The sequence below is a fragment of the Amphiura filiformis genome, chromosome 4, assembly GCF_039555335.1.
Source record: "Amphiura filiformis chromosome 4, Afil_fr2py, whole genome shotgun sequence".
NCBI lineage: Eukaryota > Metazoa > Echinodermata > Ophiuroidea > Amphilepidida > Amphiuridae > Amphiura > Amphiura filiformis.
Genome location: NC_092631.1, coordinates 44,600,279 through 44,613,083, shown reverse-complemented (window position 1 = coordinate 44,613,083; position 12,805 = coordinate 44,600,279). Strand labels below are relative to the sequence as shown.

The window sequence follows — 12,805 nt, the reverse complement described above, 5'->3', positions numbered from 1 at the left end:
CAAGACCGTTACGATCGTCATGTGCAACACGTCTCCAACTCGCTCGCTCAAACACGAAGTTCTACGGTGATAGATCCTTTGTAGTCGCTGCAGCAACTCTGTGGAATCGCCTGCCCGCAGATGTCCGTCAAGCTACATCTCTGCCAATGTTCAAGTCAAGATTAAAGACACATCTTTTTCGCCAATGTTTTCATGTTTGATATGTTTTTTGTTTTTCGCGAATTTATAAATGGAGCTCTTTTATGCATTATTTAGTGTATCACACCAGGGTGAAGTGCTAGTAACCTCTCCCCTGGTGGTTTTTTTGTCTATGATTTCGTCATCTACTATGTTTGCTCACAGTGTTCGTGGATTAACCATCACCACAACACTTGGGTGACGTGCTAGTAACCTCTCCCCTTGTGTCACTTATCGCTTCATTTTGCATACAGTATATCATTCCATCTGCTTCTGATTAATTTTCGCAATGTTATTCTGATTTAACTAGAGTGAAGTGCTAGTAACCTCTCCTCTAGTTAATAACGTCAATGTTCTGCATCAAGTTAGCATTGCCATCATTTTCTGTGCTTCGTGTAACTTCGTGTTACTCGCGAATTTGTTCATTTGGATTTTGTATACTCATTGTCTGAACTATTACATCGTATTTTGATATTATTGTATTATGAATTAGTATGCAAATTTTGTTATTAATTATGTTTAAAAAAGTGTGCAATATGTTTCGCATAATATTTTGTCTACACCTCGTATAACTCAAGTTTCTTCTTGGTTGCTCTCGTGACGTGTCTTGCTCTTTTCATTTGAGCATTATACCTGGTGTAGATATGTTTGCTTCGACACTTTGCTATATTGTTTGCTGATATTTTGATATTATTGTATTATTAATTATTATGACATTTTTGTTATCAATTATGTTTAAAAATGTGCAATATGTTTCGCATAATATTTTTTTCTACAAATTGTATAAGTTATTTTTCTTGGTTGCTCTCGTGATGTGTCTTGCTCTTTTCATTTGAGCTTTATACCTGGTGTTAATATGTTTGCTTCGCCACTTTGGTATTGTTTGTTGATATTTTGATATTATTGTATTATTAATAATTGTGCAATTTTGGTTATCAATTATGTTTAAAAAAAAAGTGTGCAATATGTTTCGCATAATATTTTGCCACCTCGTATAACTCAAGTTATTTTCTTGGTTGTTCTCGTGATTGCTCTGTTCATTTGAGTATTATACCTGGTGTAAATATGTTTGCTTCGCCACTTTTGGTATTGTTTGCGTTAAAAGTATCCATTTGGTTGGAATTTTTCATATTCAATTTGATTTTGTATTTTGCCATTTTTGATATTGCATTGAATTGATCATGTGTTTAATTGCTTCGCTGTATACTTCATTTTCATTTTTGTTGTTTTCTACTCACGTGTTATCAAAGTAGTGTACAGCTTGGCGTTTTAGAACTTTGTGTTTTATGATTCTAATTTCATCTCTGATATTTATTTGCAGTATATTGCCGTTGTTTATATAAAATTGTTGTTTGGTTAAACTTATTTTGCTTTATTGCTTATGCCGTCACTTTGAACATTTCACTTAGTTGTTTCTCTGCTCATTTTGCATGCATTTTTCCGTGCAATCCCTTTTGTGCAATGTTCATCGTGTGCCTATTTCATTTGTTTCTTATTTCTTAATGATGTATATTTATAATTCAATGGGTTTTTTGTTTTTACGTACACATGTTTTAATTGTAAAGCGCCTTGTGGTCTTTGATGTAATGCGCTATATAAGAATAAATTATTATTATTATTATCTGAGGTTAAGGCACATTATCTGAGGTTAAGGCACTTTATCTGATGTTAGACTGCCTAATCTGGGGTTTGCATTCCTTATCTGGGGTTACGGCGCCTTACCTGGGGTTTAAACTGTGTTATCTCCAGTTAACGTCCCTTATCTGGGCTTAAGGAACCTTAGATTGGATGAATAAATTTGATTGATTGATTATATGGGGTTTAGACTGCATTAACCTAGATTCACGTCCCTTATCTGGGGTTAGGGTGCCTTATCTGGGGTTTAGACTGCATTATCTTAGATTCACGTTCCTTAATTATCTGGGGTTAGGGCGCCATATCTGGGGTTTAGACTGCATTAACTTAGATACACGTCCCTTATCTGAAGTTAGGGTGCCTTATCTTGGTTTAGATGCCTTATCTGGGATTTAGACTGCCTTAGCTGAGGTTTGTGTTCCTTATCTAGGGTTTAAGGTGCAGCTACCTTAATTGGGGTTTAAACTGCCTTATCTGGAGCTTACTGGAGTCTTATCTGGGGCTTAGATGCCTTATATAGGGTTTAGTCACTTATCAGGGGTTAAGGCAGCTTATTTGGGGTTTAGACTGCATTATCCATATTTACATCCCTTTAATATCTGGGGTTAAGGTGCCTTATCTGGAGTTTAGACTGCCTTATCTGGGATTTATGTCCCTTATCGGGGGTTAAGGCGCCGTATCTGGGTTTAGATGCCTAAAGAACGGATCTGGGATTTAGACTGCCTCATCTAGTGTTTACATCCTTATTTGGGGTTAAGGCACCTTATATGGGGTTTAAATGCCTTATCTGGGATTTAGACGGTAGAATCCTAGGTTTACGTCCCTCATCAGAAGTTAAAGGCATATATTGGATTGTCATATTTCCCTGGGTAAGATCTGATACCAGGCCAGCCCATGGCTAGAGGGTAACATGAGTAGGTTTGTTTCACCTTGAAGGCAAGGATAGTCCTGCTAATATGGGCTAACTTTCCCCTAGGCCATCCAATATGCCATGAATTAGTAGGACTACAACTGGATCGATTGGTCAGTTTATAATCCTATTTCCACATCTGTTAATTTTATATGGGCCTTTAAGGCACCTTATCTGGGATTTAGATGAAATATCTGATTCTGGTGTTTACGTTCCTTATCTGGGTTTAAGGCGCCTTATCTGGAGTTTAGACTGCCTTATCTGGGGGTTTCCGTCTCTTATCTGGGGTTAAGGCGCCTTATCTGGGATTTACGACCCTTATCTGGGGTTCACGACCCTTATCTAGAGCTAAGGCACCTTATCTGGGGTTTAGATACCTTATCTGAGGTTTAGACTGTGCTATGCTAGGGTTAAGGCATCTTAGCCCCAGGTAAGGATCGTAAACCCCGGATAAAACCGTCTAAACCACAGAAAAGATTGAAGATATATATAGGCAAAATTCTGCATTTTAGTGGTGGTTATTTTTCAATATCCTGTGCTGTTCTATATTATTCCAATGGATTTCTAGACCCTGTAAACATGGGTATAGACACCAGAATCATACTTCTAGGACTTTCTCCATCCAAGATATAGCCAAATTAATTTTCACTGGCGGCCATTTTGAAATTTTGGCAGCCATCTTGAAATGATATGTCCTAGGCTGTTGTAAATGACTCTATTGGATTCCATGACCCTAAAAACGTGGGTATAGACATGAGAATCGTGCTGCTGGGTGCTTCTCTGACCAAGTTATGGCGATTTTAAGGGATTTTGGCGGCCATTTTGAAAAACGCCCACTAGCGAGAGTTCCCCACACTTTTCGATAGGTCAGACTCCTCTCATTGTATTCAACGTCCTCAAATCTATAAAAAAAACACCTTCAAAACTTCTTGTAGAATACCCAAGAACGGGATTTCCATTCGGTACCCTACTAATATACATATCAGAAACGTTTTCCTCACTTGAGGAAATTTCAATCCAGACGGTATGGTACATTAAGAACAACCTTATGTACATATCAAATGCAACCCCGGCCCCTGGGTACCCGGGGATGGTCGGGTCGTGGGCGAGGGATTTTGGGTTGAAAATTTCACATATGAAAAGGTTTGACTACAAAAACGATTCTCTTATAAATGCATTTATGTACAGTTTCCACCTCGATACACCCGAGTACACAAACATTTCCAACACAGCGAGAATGAGCGAGTCCAGTACCTACGCAGTCTGTGTTATACTACACGGTTGAGTGCATAGCATTTTAAGAGCTGTGTGGAAAAAAATGAAACATCGGAAGTTGGTTTTTGCCAAAACCTCAACTGTTCCCTTCATCCAATCAGATTTTTTTAAATACCGAACAACAGCTAACACGTCCCCCTAAAAATTCTTTTATATAACATCAACAGATAACGCAATTCAATGTTCATAGCAAAGCGAATGTGGTAAATCTGTTGAAAACGACCTATCCAAGCACAATGTTTGACAAAAATGTAGGTTTTAAAAGTCAAATCCCTGCTCTCACCCGGGTAAACTCCTTGCCCAATTTCCCGGGTTTCCTATACCAGTCCTGGGCAACACCCGGCTTCCCGGGCCAAATTTTAAGTCACATGATGCCACGTCCCGGACCATCCCCGGGTACCCAGCGACGGGGTTGCAATTGACAGGTGCATTACATAAATACGCGAAGGAACAAAATGTTGCACTTTAATAGGCCTCATGAGTAACATGACACTCAAATCTGTGCTGCACTGTGTTATCAAGGTATTATAAGTCGTGTTTACACGGTCAGACATAGGTGAGTTATTATCGGTGATAAGTCGCTTATTACCGGTAATAAGTCACCTATGTCCGACCGTGTGAACACGACTATTGCCATGGATATTGTCATATTGCAGTTACTGTCCGTTTTCCTATACACAATACACAGTGCTCTCACCATTGACGAGCGACCTTTACAAATAGAGTATGTTAGAAGTATATGCATTTGCCTGGTTAACATCACTGTGTGAAAAATAACCGGCCAATATTTAAAGTATTCTCCAAACTTCTAGCAAATATATTTCTCTAACATGACCTAAAATTACAGCTAGGTTAGATGTTCAGAAATAGTCGCACTTTCGTAAAATATGAGTGAGGGCAAGGCATAGCTAGCTCATAGCTAACCAACTCCCCGTGTTAATGGAATGGAGATTTGACCGAAAATATTGGTAACGGACCGCTCAGTTCTGAAGGATGTCACAAAAAAAACAACGGTCCAAGCTACATTTAAAGTATTCTATGTAATTCTAGAAAATATAGTTTTGTAACATGTCCTAAATTTTTAGCTAATTTAGGTGTTTGGAAATAGTCGCACTTTTGTGTTTTAGGAAGGATATGTAAACGACAGATAACACCAAAAAATATGAAGAAATTATTTCCAAACCGTGTTAAGTCAACAATCATTATGTTGCTCATTTTCAAGAATGCTAGTTAACAAAAAGCAGACCATTGTCTCATTTCGTGAACAAAGGTCCACATACCATTGTTTCCTTGCATTTCCTTTATAATCGGTTACCCAACTGAAGCTATAATACCAGCTCATTGCGATACCGCACATGTATAAAACAGACACATGTGCACAACCAGAGAAGATCTGATTTAATCAGTTGAACTGTTTTCAATGAGTGTTATCTTGGTTTAATAGCTTTTAATGGGGATTAAGTCCTGCTAAGGTCGTGGTGAATTCTACTGTAGACATGACTGCACCATGCACCATTACATATACCATACCATTACGTAATACGCATTGTAACATCGTCCGTCTATAGAAGTAAGCAAGGCAACGGGAATAGAGATACTAATAGTCAAGCAGGATGTATTGATAATATGCAAAATATTCATTTTTTTAAAGTTTGAAGTCGTGTTTACACGGTCGGATATAAATCACTTATTACCGGGCCTAAATTTCGTCGGTAATGGTATCGGATATACGTGGCAGTGGGAACGCTAGTGGGAAATAACACTATCGGACATAATGTGCCTTATTTCCGACGATTTATTTAAGTCCTGTCATAACGTTGTGTCCGGTAATAGTAATTACTTAAAGACTGCACTCTTTCATGTCTTTGGCTGTCAGAGATAACTGTGACCTTTCACAGGTTCCGAATGTAAAACCAAAGCCGCCTTCTCCGTGCCTCTTCCTCGTCGAGAAGAGCTACACTATTCATATTATGCAAGAGCAGCAGGGGTGTTATTTCTTTTACAACGCCATTCGCTACGAAATATTACCGCAAAAGCATGAAAACAAATCAATACCAAACTAGAGGGCCTTATATTTATACAGAAATACGGCTATACTCGCATGTTATGCTGAGGACCTAAAATGAGGAATAGTAAAAATAACTAGCCCAATTGGGCACAACATGTACAAAATCTGAAAGACTAATTCACAAGCTCTGTAGATCTGTCTTGTACACTCAGAGAAATATTTACAAAACATTATGTAAGTGTAGAACATCATAATAATTAAGTAAAATTTACCTCAGAACTATGTAATAATTACCAAATTATGTAAAATTTTAATTAATTTTACCCAAATTAATTAAAATTTTACATAATTCGGTAAATATTACATAGTTCTGAGGTAAATTTTACTTAATTATTATGAGGTTCTATACTTACATAATGTTTTGTAAATATTTCTCTGAGTGTAGGTTTGTCTGTGGGTGCCAATGCAAGGCCGTCGTAGGTCGTACGGGGCTCAAACGCGGTGGGTAGGTGTAGTTCTGTCATGGCAAAAAAAGTTTAGGGCATATAATGTTCGTTAAGTCATCCGACCCCGGGACCCTCACAGTAAGGTTGTCTCTCTTACGCTCCATAGGTTGCTGTTGTCAGTCGCTCTTATTCACAGTGAAGCTATACAATTTGATAGATTGAAGTTCACAATAATTATGCAATTTGATTTAGGGAAAGCAATTCCAGAGGGATTATGTAAATTAAATTGAAAATCTTTACGATACAATCATTATTAACAATTCAAAGTTTTCAAAATGTTAATACTTTACCGGAGGCACCTGCCAATTGTTTTCTTTCCATACGATTGGTAATAAGATGACCTTGGCCATACATCACACAGGTGTCTGCGGACGAAGCAAAAAACAACAACAATATAATGATCCCGTTCCTTTTTTTTTCTCTTCAATCCTACATTACTTCTTCGCCTGAAGAAGGGCTAGGCCGATAACCAATAATTCTGGTTTTATCAGGTGTAAGGATGCCAAAATCATTGGTTCCACTAATGTAGCAAGACAAAATGCTAACACAAATATCACCCCATAGCGCCCTATACTAAGAGTGGTTTTGAATAGACAATTTTCTACAATCATCTAGACATTGACGTACTGCTTTCGAACCGCATTTCGTTAACTTATAATTTGAGTGTGGTTGAGCATGAGTCAAGATCTTCTATTCAATTATTGCAAAGTCAATGTTACTTTTCATGTATGTCTTTAATATGGATTATATGAATCTAGTACGTTTATTCCATAAATTGGTCATAATCAAAGTATAATACTGCATCATTCAACATCGATGATATGACGGGTTTTAATTCGCAACTTGTTTTTGATAAACGTGTTCTTTATAACGGCATTCCAGCTTAGTAATAAGTGAAACCCTAATATTTTGCTGTGTTATTGCTTAATATTTTTATTTACTTTATTTGTTCGTTTTATCCATTTATGTCTTGCTTATGTGCTGTATGCTCCCATCTTGTAAAAAGAAATCATAGAAAGTTAATTTGCAATTTATGTAAGAAATTTGTTCACAAATATTGCAGTGACCAAAATATTGGCATTGCTCCAGCTGTGAAAATTTGACACTGCCTTTTAATCATTTTACTGATGAACGTGAATTCCAACTTGAATTGTATAGGTGTTTTGAGGACATGTCGGCTGATACTGAATACATGAAATCTCATTTCGAGAACATCAAATACAATCCTCTAGATAATAATGATGCATTTGAAGTACGACGTAAACGATTGTAATAGTAACACACAATATTTGTTTCCGCAGAGAACCTAAAAGAAACATAAAAAGCAGTAATTTATTATTACTTTGTAGCAATTTACGAAGTCTGAATAAAAACGTTGATGCATTGAAGGACTTACTCTCAGATGTAAACTTTCAAATCATTGGACTGGTTGAAACGTTGCTGTAGCCTCATGACTACTATCATCTCAGAGGATATAACCTCAAATTGTGTAATAGAAATGAAAAGAGATGCGGTTGTGTATCTATGTATGTTGACGACGGAGAATATTGCGTATAATGTTAGACATGATATTAATGATCTAAATCAGCTGAAGTATACTGAATCGTTGTGTATAGAATTCGCAAAACATTGTAGTTGGTGTAAAACAGGGTGTCCCAAAAAGAAGCCCCTCATTGCGCTATCTTTTGATCAAGAGTATGTTGGTATGTAAAGAAGCTTTTACCCGTTAGCTTTAATAAACAGAAACAATTATTTCAATCGCTTCATAACTTTTGAAAATATGCCCTTTTAAAGAAATGTATCCGTTTTTCACTCTGTCCACTGAGGAGGGTTGGCTACTTCAAAGATTGAAAAGTGCATATACCATGCATGAATATAAAACATTCCTCGATGATAACTTTATAAAACAACAACTTTAATTTAGGGAATGGGCTTTACCGGTGGGCTTATGGGTTATGAATTTTGTTACGTGTCATTAATTGCATCTTAACAGCTAGCTATTAAATATAAAAAAACCATAAAAATAATAATAATAATAATAATAATAATAATAATAATAATAATAATAATAATAATTATTATTATTATTATGTATGTATTACTTTAGCATGGAAATAAAATATCTATCTATCTATCTATTATTATTAATATTATTATTATTATTATTATTATTATTATTATTATTATTATTATTATTATTATTATTAGTAGTAGTAGTAGTAGTAGTAGTAGTAGTAGTAGTAGTAGTAGTAGTACTATTATTATTATTATTATTGTTATTATAGAGGTTATCCGTGTTCTTTAAGCTCAATATCAGAGACTGCTATAGACGAATCCAAATTCACGGATTCCTATACCTTAATGGCTGCCAAAGTTAGGTCCCCGTCGGCTCAATCTCACATAAAATGTGAAATAATGCGGCCTTGGAGGGTATTTTAAACTGCATTCTATCCCACGTGTTACACGTAGACATAAGAATGATGACAGTTTACAACACAAAAGAATATAACATCGATTTTTAAGCGTCTTTTTGGTGTTGCTTGTTGGATTAGTCTATACCTGGTTTAGGATTTGCATGTGCAACCATGACTGTTTCAAAATAACCCGCCAAGTCATGCAGGTAACTCCGAGGTCGTGCATTGCATTGGTTTGAATGAGGAATACAACGGGAACCAACGCCCATTAAACATACCGTGGATAACCTCTATTATTATTATTATTATTATTATTATTATTATTATTATTATTATTATTATTATTATTATTATTATTATTATTATTATTATTTGAGTTCAGCATAGCGGAATTAGCAAAAATAAGCTGGTTGCCAGCTTTTACGTATTGTGTGTAATGTGGACATGTATATTTGCATATCACAAAATAAGTAGAACAAAATTGAAGTGATCTTAGAATGTCATTTCTTCACTTCAGCTGACATAAAAACAAATATTGAAACTTTTAGTAATGACCAAAAAAAATAAATAAATAAAAAAGCTGATTGTTGTTTCAGTTACAAAATGTTAGCATAATCATAATACTTGTATGGCGAGTTATAGCTAATATGTTCATGTAAATGTTTACACTTTTTCTACATTTTCCGGTGTATCAAAAATCGTATTTTGGTTCTAAAAGGCAAGTGTTATATGTGGAAAAATTTTACCCCGAAAGTTCAATCAGTTCAACTACCTCTGCTCTTATATTTCAGTTCTGTAAATGGCAGCGTCTTCAAACTCCCCTTAGGTAGGCAGATGAAAACATACAAAAATACTATGATGAGTTTTGCAACTCCCGCCCTATCACCGGTGGGTTAAAATATGTAGGCTATCACAAAAATTAAACGTAAATTGTGCACAGATGATACTTCAACAATTAACTAAAGTCTATATGGTGTAAATACCAAAGTTTTAGTATGCCGGATGAAGCACAAATTGGGATCGCCAAACTCACATTTTTAATCATTATTTTCTTAGAAGATACAAAACAAAATATTGCACTTACCCAAACAAATGTTTGTCGTGCAATCCCATGGACTTCCTCCTCCATGATCACCTTGGGTGCAAGTGCTACATGCAATGATATAAACAGAGGGAGAAGGAAATGCTTTTAATCATCTTTATTCAAACCATTTAAACATACTTGTTCAAAACGAAAGGCCACACACACTCAATACGATACATACGCACCCCACATACACACCCACAAACAAATTAAATAAAATTAAATACGATTAAATAACAACGCCCTTTAAGGCCCCGTATCCATAGGCTGTTCCCTTGTGGCGTGTGCCCTTGTTCCGTGTTCACTTGTTCCCATGTGACCTGCCACACAGACAACCTATGGATACGGCCACTAAGCAAAACAAAGGTTCGTTGTCTGTGTGGCAGGTCACATGGGAACAAGTAAATACGGAACAAGGGCACACACCACAAGGGAACAGCATATGGATACGGGGCCTAAAAAGATATTCGCAGAGGCATCATGGGAAGTTTCATGGAAATAAAACAATTTATACTTATAATGAAAATCCCCGATCATCTTTAACATCTTTGAGACATTGGCTATAGTTGTTGTCTGCGTGTGACATCGCTATGATATTTAATATGTGGCAAGAGTAACATTATAGGAAAAAATACTTCACTTTTTAAAATAGTTATCTGTGAACAGTGGACTTCGGGTATATATATAAATGCGCCTTTATAAATGCGCACGTGACATCTACAAGTCGCCATACCGTGTTCACCGATGTAAGGTACCCGGATGCACACAAATTCCACACGCAAAAGTATAGGCGAAAATGACAGGTTACACGGAAAATTGGTTTTGCAAAATAGTGGCATTGATTGCAAAGGGCAAAATAATTTGACCCGAAATATAAACTCTTTATTTGGATTTTCCATTACGGAAAAAAAAATTTATGACGGAAAAGCAAAATATAGCTGATTTAAAAACTTATATTTCATTATTTCCGTCCTAAATGGGCGTGGCAATTGGCCATATTGATGACGAAATGTGATTCTTACTGGCATTAAGGTCAGAACTGAGTAGCTGCCGATGATGTTATTTGATAATTTTTGCACGTAGGGAACTTAGGGGCTGTCATTTTCTTTGGAAGGACGGGGTCATGGATTCATTTATTTGGGAGTCAAGATAAGTATTCCCCCCCCCCGTAGTGCCGCCAATGAACATAACCCTGACCCTAATTTTAACTCTAATTAGAACGTAAATTGACGAAACTATAACTTTAGCCCTTTTCGGAATAATGACCCTCTCGAACTAATAGTAATAGGCTAGATGTCCCCGCCCGACCTCCTCAACTTACTCATTCGCTCGCAAATGGACAAAAAACAAATTCAAAATGTGTTTTTTAAGCACATTTTTGTGTCCCCCATGCTAAATCGGTAATCTGTACACCCTTTGTCATCCTTTGACGTACAATTTAGAGTATAAACACGTAGATTACTGTACATGATCTGATCACCCCGGCTGGACGATGTTGAGGAAGACTCGTATACTGTACATCACGCTCATATGTTATATGACAATTTGACGTACAATCACGTATGTGATCCATTGTTAATTCAGCTAGTATGGTAAATACCACATTGTTGTCATGGAATTATATATTGTAATTGTATACGTCAATTTTGTTCAATTTGGTTCAAACGGCTTATAAAGTTTTACTTTACACGGAAGGGGAAACTTAGCAAAAAACAATTAATTTATGAGTTTAAAATGGGGAGGGGTGGGTTTTGCCTAGCCGAAAGGGGAACGAATAATATTTATAAAATTATAAGTATAAAGTACATAAGTTATAATAAATAAAAAAATAAAAAAATAAATAAAAATAAATAAATAAATAAATATATATATATATTGTTTGATTCGAAATCATATACTTTGAAATCATGACAAATTATCCGTCTGATGATCGGTTTACCCAATGATCGTAAGTGAGGGTATTCCGTGAAACTTTAAGTAACGGTTGCCTTGCCAGAGGTCTATACTTTGAATGTGTTTCTATAGCTCACCTGTAATGGGTTTGAGCACTCTAAATTACAAAGTTAGTCACTTGTAAAGTATAGGCCTACTTGTTATAATACGCCCCCACTATTTTTAGTGGTTGAGCACTCTCGACTACTTTTGGAGTAGAAACTGTTCTGGTTGGCTTGGTTTGTCATTTTTACGACACCACAGAATGTATATACGTGTATAAACATTCCTGTAAATTTGAAATCATGACAAATTATCCGTCTGATGATCGGTTTACCCAATGATTGATCGTAAGTGAGGGTATTCCGTGAAACTTTAAGTAACGGTTGCCTTGCCAGAGGTCTATACTTTGAATTTGTAAATAAATATATATATAAATAAATAAATAAATAAATAAATAAATAAATAAATAAATAAATAAATAAAAATTAGTTATGTTTGTACATGGGGGGTGCTGTGCAATAATCATGATCCTTTGATATCCATGATTTATCCTTGCAAATTTATAGCATCGAACCTCCAGCCAATGTTCCTTGCCAGTGCTAGCCACGAAACAAGGTCACAACTGTAGCCACTCCTTCAATGTCGCCACTTCAGTGATTGACAGTGATGTAATGCAAATATGGCGCTGGCCATCTGGTCACGTGCGCATGTATAAAAGCGCATTTTTATATATATAACCGAAGTCTACTGGCAAACTTCGACCTCACATAACATTGTGCCAACACCTATGGTCCTATTGACCAAGTGACATCAGTGTACCATGTAAGTATCATTATTTTGATGACATTTGGTTATATACCC

General features: G+C 36.1%; 1 protein-coding gene across 1 annotated transcript in view; it reads right to left on the bottom strand.

Moving 5' to 3' along the window:
- Nucleotides 1-12,805, bottom strand: part of LOC140150210 (uncharacterized) — a 186,253-nt gene that overhangs the window by 49,783 nt on the left and 123,665 nt on the right. Inside the window, exons 21-22 of the mRNA XM_072172216.1 lie at nucleotides 10,010-10,074; nucleotides 6,802-6,876 (exon numbers count right to left, since the gene is read on the bottom strand). Coding sequence (XP_072028317.1) covers nucleotides 6,802-6,876; nucleotides 10,010-10,074 — 140 coding nt within the window. The remainder of the gene's footprint in view (nucleotides 1-6,801; nucleotides 6,877-10,009; nucleotides 10,075-12,805) is intronic.